Genomic DNA, 11,545 nt, shown 5'->3' with positions numbered 1-11,545 from the left:
GTTTTTATACAAATAACAAATCGTATGTGGGCATTTATTTTTGTATCTTTATAGTGTACTCGTACATATTGTTTTAAATAAATTAAAACAGGCAACTAAAATAAAAACATTTTTTTTTTATTTTGACCCTTTTTTATTAAGTATTAAAATGCATTTTTTATGAATTTACCCGAAACAGTTTTATTCTCTGATATAATATTAACGATGTGAGTGTTTTATTAATTCAAATTGCTAAAATAAATTGCTTGATACGGCTAATTGGTACAACGAGACAGTATAAGAAAGTGGCCTTAATTGTCACTTTATGAATAATACATAGGATAATAACAGCTCAGTAAAACTGGAATACTCAGTATTATAGACATAACAGCTGCGCTCTCATAAATTATTTATTGATAATGTATTTATATATAAAACTAGGTGCAAATATATATTTATATTCGCATCCTTTATAATATTTTCTTGACACTTAGACACATGCAGGTTTCGGCTCTCTTTTAAGTCGAGATGGCCCAGTGGTTACAACGCATGCGTCTTAACCGATGATTGCGGGTTCAAACCCAGGCAAGCACCGCTGTTTCATGTGCTTAATTTGTCTTTATAATTCATCTCGTGCTCAGCGGTGAAGGAAAACATCATGAGGAAACCTACATGTGACAAATTTCATAGAAATTCTGCCACATGTGCATACCACCAACACGTATTGGAACAGCGTGGTGGAATATGTTCCAAAAACCTTCTCCTCAAAGGGAGAGGAGGCCTTTAGCCCAGCAGTGGGAATTTACAGGCTGTTGTTGTTTATTTTAAATATTTATGATAATGCAATTAAAAGTCGTCTGTTGTCGAGTAGTGTCTACACCGGTTTTCATGGGTATGCCACTCCGAGGTCCCGAGTTCCATTACAGGTGGAGTCGATGTAGAAAATGTTCATTATCAGTTTTTTGCGTTATCTTGGATCTGTGTGTTTGTGGTACCGTCGGTACTTCTGATTTTACATAACACAAGTGCTACTTACATTAGGATCAGAGTAATGTACGTGATGTTGTCCATTATTTATTTATTTATTTTATACGGATATTGATGTGTTTTTTTCTATAGTGTATGATGAACGGTTTATTGGTTGAAATGCTTCTTCCGCTGAAGCCAAAAACAAGGGGTGCAACTTCTTCATTTTATGAAGAAATTTATTAAAAACCCTGTAAAAGCTAGTCTTGTACCACACTGACCTATTACATATTTTTCTGTTAGGATCCAAATAGAAGAGCCGGTAAGCCACAACGGGCACAAGGGAGGTAACAATTTAGTATTTCGTACAAACCGGAATTTTACAACACAAAGTTTTGCTGTTTGACAATATAATTTGACGTAATGAGCCTGATATCTAACTACACGAACTTAAAACGTTCTCCATAATGAAATTCATAACGATAACATAACGTTATAATACTATTGGTTCTGCCTGAACCTACCAGAAATTTTAATCTTGGTGAAAGTAGTAAGTGTGATTTGTTTACTCGATGTATTTACCAACTTAAATTGCAAGCACAGGTCGACGTAAATATCTTTAGTAATAAACTTAACTCCTAATTGTACCTACTTATCAATATGAACTATTTTTTTGTCTGACTACATAAAAAGGAGGTTTTACTTTCGAACCGTGTATATATATATATATATAGATTTTAATTTATTATGTACCTACTAGGATCTGATGAAGATTTTCGAAGATAGACTATTAAATAGCTCACAGCAAATGACTTGCGATTACTGCAATTATATTTTTTTTTATGATGCCCGATGGAAAGTGCGGTGCGATGTGGTAAAGTGGTACGGATGAAACTTCGAATTTTGACGAGATTTCCGTAGGTGAAATTCAGCAGCCGGGATTAATCCGAACAATTCCTCGGAGCATACCCCGTGAAAAATTCGGTAGAAGATGCAGAATGGTCCAAGATCTCTACACAAAGCCAAAGGATCAAGGAGATCGGAAAGGGCTTGATCGTTGATAACTCGAGCCGCTCTACGTTGGATACGGTCAAATGGAAGGAGCTGGTACTGGGGAACACCCGCCCAGAGGTGAGAGCAGTGAGGCCGAATTTGCGCCTTGTAAAGTTTTAGGCGACGGGCTGACGTGAAACTGTCTACTGTCTCGCCTCGCTGAGCACACCGAGCTTTTTTGAAGCCAATTTGGCTTTGCCTTCCCATTGACCGCGGAGCTGGACGAGGTTCGAAATATCAATGCCAAGTATTCCGATACTACCTGTAGCGGCTATCGGGATGTTCTCACAACATAGCATAGCGCTTGTACAAATGTAGGAGGAATAAAACAACATAAAATAAAAACAAATATGTGTATATTTTTTAAGATTGCCTTGGACATTGCACAAATGACTGGGACTAGCCGCCGTCTTCAATTATAAGCAGATGTAAATGTGTAAGGATTATAAGACCAAGTGAATAAAATATGAATCTACATATATTTTCTTACTTTTGTTACTGTATTTTAACATTTTTTAAATATCAGTATAATAATATTATACGGTACACTTTTAGTAAAAAAAAGAAAGATTTTCTAGGCATTTTATTTTTATTATCTCTGTTGGTTTAGATATAGAGAATAAATTAGGTGTATACTCGTATAATTTACATCAACTATTAGTATAAGAGAGTTTAATACAGGAAAGAAAAGACTGAATACGAAGATTTCACGATCTGAAAATGAAAAGCGAATATTATTAAATAATTTAATAGGATATAAAAAGCGATATGTTTTTAATCTTCAGAATAAATAATAAAGAATTATATTTCTATGAAAAAATCTCTCAAGCATCGAAGTATTGAACGTATTGGCGATATAGAGGCTATAAGGCTCTGTTGAATTGTTTCCAGCAGCTTACTACAATTATGTTATTCGACAAAACTGTTAATTACCAATTGTAATGTTAATATAATATTATAATTATGGTACTTACTGATACATATGACGTATATGATATTTCAACAATTCCATAACTCCGTAAAAAAATGTGTTTCTGGAAAGTAATTGTTACATTTAACAAAATTATATCTGAGATGAATAACAAAACCTGACTTACGTACGCCTTCAGGCCAATAAAATAAATTTATTCAGTCGATATGTGCTGCAATAACCGAGGAGTGTCGTGGGATAGTATAGTATGTAACGAATACCAGTCACAATAGAATGTAAAGTGCCAAGACGAGACCATAATATGACACTTCATGCAGATTCAGATTTCATGTAGAGCGAAGTTTCTAACTCTCCAATGCCTGATTTCTCATAAGCTCTACAGTTTAGTCAAAAAATATGTTTTCAAATATGTCAAATAAAGAACTTAGTACTATAAAACTAAAAACGGATACTTATTGTAATTGTTAAATTACTTTAAAGTAATCACTTTTAAGAGGTGATCCAGTGGTTAGTACGCATTACGCACATATTTTAATCGATGATTGTGGGTTCAAACCCAGGAAAGCCACTGAATTTACATGTGCTTAATTTGTGGTTACAATTCTCCCGAACTCAGTGGTTAAGGAAACATCATGAGGAAACCTGCTTGTTTATGATTTTTCGAAATTCTGCCACATGTGATACCACCAACTCGCATTGGAGTATTGTGTCGGAATATGCTCCTAATCTTCTCCTCAAAGGAAAAGGAAGCCTTAGCAAAGCAGTGGAAATTAACAGGCTGTTACTATAATTAATTTTAACAAATCTTGAAACGATTTTCTTAATGTTATTAAATCATAATTATTGAAAGTTTACGGTGCAGTGGCTCATCAACTAATTCTAGGCAAACCGTTTATCTTATTGCTTAAGTCTGAACTTTCATCACACTCACTTGTCCCTGGGTCATTGCCACGAACAACAACTTCCTAACTCTTTCGGATGTGGAGCCTCGGCAGTGCTGCCAACCGGATGAAAACATGGCAGTCGGGACGAGAGCTGCCTGACAATTAAACGGATGTTATAAGTTTGAGAATAGCATCTTTATATATTTTATAGAATAACCACCAAGGTGTGGAGATTGATTACTTGTATTAAATATAATTTATACAATGCCTGTTTTGCCTTTTGTAATATACTCGTACATTATTAGCTTCATCAGATGTTTAAATTTTTTATGAGGCACAAATAAGCATAATAAGACCTATATACATAAATGACTTTTTTTGTTTTTAATTTTACAAAAAAAAAGAGATTTTACAAAAAACAAACATTTAAGTTAGTCCCTATATACATATAACAAGCATGATTAATTTTACTCATATGTAGAGTTGACGTATTTTACTTACTTCTATGGTGATGTCACCAGCGTTCCACATAATAAAGCCACTGCTAGTCAGAACGGCTGAGCTGGTGGTGATGATTGTAAAAACGTTCATAAGCGTTCGTTCCGAGTTCTGGAAAGTTATAATTCAGACCATTCTGCAAATATATATGTATGTTTGAATTGATCAAATCAATTGGTTTGAATCTTACCACCATTTGCAGCATCAGAAGGCACAAAACGGAAACGGTTATGAGTATTTGTCCACTTATAACTGTGCTGCATGTCACTTGACATTGTCGTGTACACCTAAAAATTGAATTTGTTATTGACAAAATTCTAAGTTAACATGAAATTAAATCATCGAATCGAATAGTTCGATAGCTTAATCATAGACTTTTCTAAATTTAAACCTCTCTGTTCTGATTTCTGAGTGTTAGATTTCTGAGTATTTCTGAGTGTTAGTGTGTTTCTGAGAGTTATTCCATTTTATCAAACTTACCACAGCGTATCGGAATGCAACTTAATACCAACTTTAAGGGCCTCAACATATTTTAGTTCTTTTTCATTTAGGTCATTTTCATCACAATGATCTTGAAATATCTCATTGAGACTGTAGAAGTAACTTTGTAAGTTTTTATACTGGTGACTGAGAGATATAGTTATCATAATGGTTATCGTGATGGCAGCCGTTACTCTTATCATAAAAAACCACCAGATGATGTAAATAATAAGGCGCATAAGATTAGCTGAAGTGCTGTTGTCTTCAACATCAGGCCAGGCTGTAACCACCGTAATGAATGATCCATCTGGCAAAACATAGGCAAACTTTATTTTTATATAGTATTATGTCTATATTATATAGATACGGTGGCGTTCTCCTCTTTAAGATAAGAATGTGTATAATTCAGTGACATTTATTAACTTCTCTGATGAAGCTATAAAGTTGTAAAGTAACAAAATATGCGAAATTATCTGGGAAAAGTAGTCATGAAAATTCGTCTATCATTAAGAAAGTTAGGCGTGATTTAATATAATTCAGTCACAATAATAACTAGCTAGCTGTAAGGTGATTCATAAGCTATAAAAACCTGAACGTATGACTTCCATTAATCCATCAAACCCATAAGAGGTCAAGGATACAGAGACTGTAACAAAATGAGCAATGGTGTAGTAAGAAGACTTCTTGATCATACGCATTTGTATAACAGGATCGTTGTACACACTTTTTAAAGATATGCACAGCTTAAAAATTAATTCTTTTAATTCTTTCTTATGGTATTCTACATCTACGTAATAAGATATAAGAACAAGGTGTGATAAACTGAATATTATCAGGTCATTGGATTGTCTCTCTGATAAAGAGGACCCCGTGAAAAATGTCGCGATTTCCAATATTATAAAAATAAATATACACAGTGTTAAAACTCTATGAAAGTATTTGTATAATTTCTTATGGTATACGTTAAACTCCCACATATTTGGTAGTCCTGATATAGACCAAACTTTGTTTATTTTTGAAAGAAATTTAGTTGTTTTATCTGAAATATAATTTTGTTTTAAAACTGACATTTTTGATCAGAGTGGTACTTGTTTAGGATGCAATAATTTATTTCTCATAGAATATTCATTTTATATCTATATAACGATATTGAAAATACAGAACCGGATTTAGTTCTACTATATTGTTTTGTTTAATAGTCTTATGTATTAAGTAAACTATGAACGATTATTTATATACCTTATACCTACCAAAGAACGTTCTTTCTCTCTCTAAGAGAGTTCTGATCATCATTCTCCTGCCCTTATCCCAATTTTATTTGGGGTCGGCACAGCATGTCTTCTCCTTCCATACTTCTCTGTCAGACGTCATCTCACAAGTAACATTCTTTCTAGCCATATCGTCTTTCACACAATCCATCCATCGTTTCCTTGGTCGTCCTCTACCTCTATATCCATCCACATCCATGCTCAAGGCCTTCCTCACAATGTGTTCCTCATTCCTCCGCATTACATGCCCATACCATGATAGCCGCCTTCCACAAGAAGCCGCCTAAGAGAGTTCTGATATCTTTGGTTATTACACATATATGCCCCGAATTTTTTGCCTTCGATTTTGACATACGATGGTGATTACACACCATGTACTAGGGCTATAAAAGTAAATAGTAGGTATGAGTTGTGAAAGTGATATTTTTCATTCAAGTGAAAATGGGCCCGTGTGTAGATCGATTACAATCAAACATATTTGTAAAACTAATTTGTAGTTTAACAATGAAGGTTTTTTAAAATAGCTTAATAGTTTTCCTTTTTTGAATACGTCTCTGTATTGCAGTTAATAAAAGATGATGCATAAATTATTATGAAATCACGGTCCTTAGCAATAGTAAGTAGGTAATATTATAAATCATTTTAAATAGCCCTAATTATATAATAATTATTGTATTTTAAAATGATTGCTACTATTGGCTAACTAGCTGCCGATCCCAAAGGTTTTCACGCTTTACTTTAGGCAAAGCAATTAAAAACACAAACTTGCATAAGCTAGTGTGTTGGAGTAAGCTCCAAACATTCTTCTTAAAAGCTAGTAGAGATTTTAGGCTAGCAGAAGGCTGTTAACGCCAAAATTCCCAATCTACAAAATCAATAATTTTTCTTGTGGCAAGTTATTCGAATCAAAGTACAATAAAAATCCGTAGATATTTTTAACTTAGCCTGTTCATAAATGAAAATCATAAATTTAAAAAAGATGATGAGGTTAAGATTGGAGGGCTTATCTACATTCTTAAGTGTTTGCGTATATTTTAATCCTTCATGATAATTGAAGGTAAACAATTTAATCTATACATATAATAAAATGTATGTCTGTTTGTAATATTAAAAGAGCCCTATTTACTCAATGCATATGTATGTATACACTGTACATATAACAAAATAACATTTTTAAAAATTTTGGCCTGTCCGTCTGTTTATTCCGGCTACTCTCTGGAACAGCTGGACCGATTTTCATGGGACTTTCACTAGCAGATAACTGATTTAATGAGGAGTAACTTACTCTACAATAATTTTTTTTTTCAAACGCGTACAATGTTCCGGGCACAGCTAGTATATAATAAATCATGTGATCAAATAAAATAACCAATGGTTTAACAGTAATTCATATTTTTATTTCAAAATAAGGCTTATTAAGTTTACCTTAATACAGTATAGAAAAGGCCGAATACGAAGATTTCACAATCTGTAAATGAAAAGTAAATATTAGTGTATTAGAAATAAATTTCACATAGTCAGTTTTGTCCATGATTTTAAATGATAATGTTATTGAAAGCTACCATAATTAGTAATCGTAATGTTACATTTTCCATCGATTAAGTAATATTAATTATACTCCACATTAGGTTTATGTTCATAAAACATAAACAGTTAAATTTGGTATACTATATTACGTTATACATAGTATAAATGCTCACCTGTTACTCCCTCGTGGGAGTAAAAGGTACTTAACTGGAATTCAAGGTAATAAACCAAATATCATCTAGGTTCAGCCGTTTTGCGCGAAAACATAACAGACAGAGTTAATTTTGCATTTATAATAATAGTAGAGTCAACAATCAAAAATGAAATATATTTATTCAAGTAGACTTCACAATGAAGCATTTGGAAGCGCTTTTATTTCTACAAACACTGAATGCTGCTTTCCAACATTATTGGAAAGCAGCATTCAGTGAGAAGAAACTTCAAGAAACTTGCATACTTTTATTTCAAATAAGTAGGTTTACAATGCTCATAATTATTGTCCAATAATTTTTTTTTTAAATGGAAATATTAAAACATACCGTTAGCATTATTACCCATCTAAGAAAATATCAACGTGTAAAATTATTTATATACATAGATAGAGAGGTTAGACATGTTCAATATATAAATCCATTCAGTAATGTAAATGGACTGTAATGTTGTTTATTAATAAATAGGAACTGTAATGCTTCAATGTCAGAGATATTTTGGTATAGGAAAGAAAACATCACCAAAAAACATCCATATGAAAATATGCCACCAATTTACATGTAGCGGTGTGTAAACGGCTCCAAACCCTATTCTTAAAAGGTTATTAGAAAATTCTTATCCTAGTGAACATTTATATAACACTCACCGAAAGAAATGATTGATATGATATCTCAACGACTCCAAAACTTCGTAATACAACATGTTTCTGGAATGCAATTATTTCTTATATTAGATATAGTCTTAACGTAGAATAAATTCGAATTTCTTACGACATACTTACTTGTCCCTGAGTCATTGCTACGACCAGTAGTTTCCTAACTCCTGCGGATGTGGGGCTTCTGCAGTGATGCCAACCAGATGAATACATGGCAGTTGGAATGAGAGATGCCTGTAAAATTAGGTAATTATGTTCAGAGCCCGAAATTATTAGAAAAAGAAATGTATCCCCTTTTTATTTATTTAAAATCGATTAGCAAATATAATAATTGTGGATGATGCTCAGAGATGTAAGCACTTTAAGAAATACTGAGAACTAAAATTTTTATGGACAACGTGGGCCTACGCTGCTCGTGTATTTACACTGGTTCAATGGCCTTTTTAGCCTCTACTATTACCAAATGTTGCACTACTTAGATACATAAGTAATTAAACAATCTTCCAATAAGGTTTGTGAACTTACATCGATGGTGACGTCACCAGCGTTCCACATAAGAAAACCAGTACTAGCCAGGACCGCTATGCTGGTGCTTAAGATTGTCAAAGCGTTAACAAGCGTACGTTCCGAGTTCTAGAAAGTCATATTTTTGAGTATTCTATAAATATACGCTTTCATATTAAAATACAATAAATATACATTCATTTACAATTTCGAACAGTTTTAATTTTTAAGAACAATATTATATCCACTTACCATCATTTGTAACATAAGTAGACAGATAACGGTAACGTTTATAGCAATTTGACCACTAATAACTGAGCTGCATGTGATCTGACATTGTCTGGTACACCTTAAAAATGGGATTTTTTGATACCAAAATTCTAAGTTAACGTGTAAATTATAGCCTCATAGATTTCGTTTAAATAGCTCGATAGTTTACTCGCATACGAATTGTACTTCTAGTATCTATGATATTTCTTACCACAACGTATCAGAATGTAGCTTTACCCCAACATTTAGCGCTACGACATATTCAGCCTCTTTTTCATTTTGGTCATTCTCATTTTGAAATATGTCATTGAGACTGTAGAAGTAACTTTGTAGGTTTTTATACTGGTGACTGAGAGCTACCGTAGTCATTATGGTCAATGTCATGACAGCCGACACCCTTATCATAAAAATCCACCAGATGACGTAAATAACAATACGCCCGAGAGCCGCCGAAGTGCTTTTATCTTCAATATCTGGCCAGGCTGTTACCACCGTGATGAACGATCCATCTGGCAATATAAATCATAATGTTACCTTTGCCTTTGACATGACAGAAGGGCATCGACTTTATCGACCATGCAAATCATGTTTTTCAAAGAAAACTTTATAGAAGTATTCATTATGTTCTTTAAAACAAGCCTGTTCTGTCTAAACCTTTTAGAAATACGGCTGTGAACAAAGCAATACAATCTGTCCTAGACAAAAGATCTCACATATTGTTTGTTCTGATCTTTAAATGATTAAAGCTGCTATCTAAAATTTCTACTTAATTACAACTAAATTGAATCAGTTTATTAATTCCGCTATGATATCTAAGATTCAGTTGCCAATTTTCAAGATAATTCACACTTTATGGATCAAACTCTTGATCAATAAGCATTCACATATTAAATATAATCACCTGAGTAAATGATTTGCATCAATGCATCGAATCCATAAGAACTCAACGATGCAATAATAGAAAGTGTATAAACAAAGGAATAGTAAGAAGCCCTCTTAATCATACGCTTTTCTACATCAGGATCATTGTATATACTTTTTAAAGTTATACAAAGCTTAGTGAGTAGGTTCTTCATTTCTACCTTATGATATTCTATGCCTATGTAATATGTCATGAGAATGGGATGTGAAAATCCAAAGAGTAGTCGATCATTTGATTGCTTATCTGACAAAGAAGTGTGTATGAATAACGTAACGATATTCAATGAAACAAACATAAAAAGACACACTGTTATAAATCTATGAAAATATTTATATATATTGTTATTGTACACGTCATCTACCCACAAATTGGGTAGTCCGCCAAACGACCAAATTTTGTTCATTTTAGAAAAAAATATAGTCGTTTTATTTGGAATATTATTTTGGTTCAAGGCAGACATTTCAGAGAATACCGTATCCAGTTTGATTTGAAACTGTAATAAATTATTTTATGTGTAAATTTATTTTATTTATCTAACGTGATTGAAAAACTCAGAACCGGACTTAGTGTTACTAATTGATTATATTGTTTAAGGGTTGTATTTCGTCGTTACTCCTGCAAAAGTCGCTATGTGTTTTTTTTTTCAATTTTTCGATTACTGTGCCGCTTTAATCGTTATTTCAATATGTGGAATTTTCGATGTATGAATATCGCATAGCTAAATTTGTAAACTTTTAAACTATAGAAGTAATGACAAAACTGTTTTCACAGTTCATGCGTAGTGAAATAATGATTAAAACGTATGTTGTTAGTTATACGTATATGATTAGAATAAAATATATGTTTATTTGTTCATTAATTTGTTGCTTTTGTCTAAATTTCGTAACAGGTGTATACATAATGACAGACAGTAAAAAAATATAAAAATATGGCAATTTACAATAAAAGTGATCGCAACATTTTTTTTTAAAGGACTATAATTCCTTTTAAAGAAGTTGTAATACACTTCTGTAATAATTACGGTTAAATTGTATAACGATCTATAATAAGTGGTTAGAATTATTATAACTATTAGTTACACAAATTACTATGAAATCACGGTTTTCTTGGCGTAATTAACCTTTTAATTGTAAAATGATGACCCAGCGTGACTTCCAACAAGTACATAATTAAATTTTTTATGACTCTTATCTAAATTACGTAATTATTAAAAATATTTAAAATCCTTACATATGTAGATATATGTTCGCGCCTGCGATTTTTATTTTAATAATATCTATATCTGTAAATTCAATTTTAATTAACATTATTTCATTATATATAAAACCTTTTTTTTAGAATATTTAAATAGAAAATGTAATGTGTAAAATCGAATGTTCTGTGATCTTCTTTTGTTTT

General features: G+C 32.4%; 1 protein-coding gene across 1 annotated transcript; it reads right to left on the bottom strand.

Moving 5' to 3' along the window:
• Positions 1-2,670: 2,670 nt before the first annotated feature.
• LOC124532481 lies at positions 2,671-10,550 on the bottom strand. Its single transcript, XM_047107391.1, has 14 exons — positions 10,127-10,550; positions 9,437-9,734; positions 9,208-9,304; positions 8,977-9,084; positions 8,578-8,685; positions 8,443-8,502; positions 7,493-7,527; positions 5,433-5,514; positions 4,792-5,117; positions 4,502-4,598; positions 4,315-4,422; positions 3,861-3,968; positions 2,973-3,032; positions 2,671-2,712 (listed from the first exon to the last, which is right to left on the bottom strand). The coding sequence occupies exons 1-14, from the start codon at positions 10,548-10,550 to the stop codon at positions 2,671-2,673; spliced, it is 1,953 nt and encodes a 650-aa protein (XP_046963347.1).
• Between the last annotated feature and the right edge of the window lie 995 nt (positions 10,551-11,545).

This window comes from Vanessa cardui, chromosome 9, assembly GCF_905220365.1.
Source record: "Vanessa cardui chromosome 9, ilVanCard2.1, whole genome shotgun sequence".
Classification (NCBI taxonomy): domain Eukaryota; kingdom Metazoa; phylum Arthropoda; class Insecta; order Lepidoptera; family Nymphalidae; genus Vanessa; species Vanessa cardui.
Note: the sequence above shows the minus strand (reverse complement) of the source record. Positions and strands in the feature narration are given on the sequence as shown.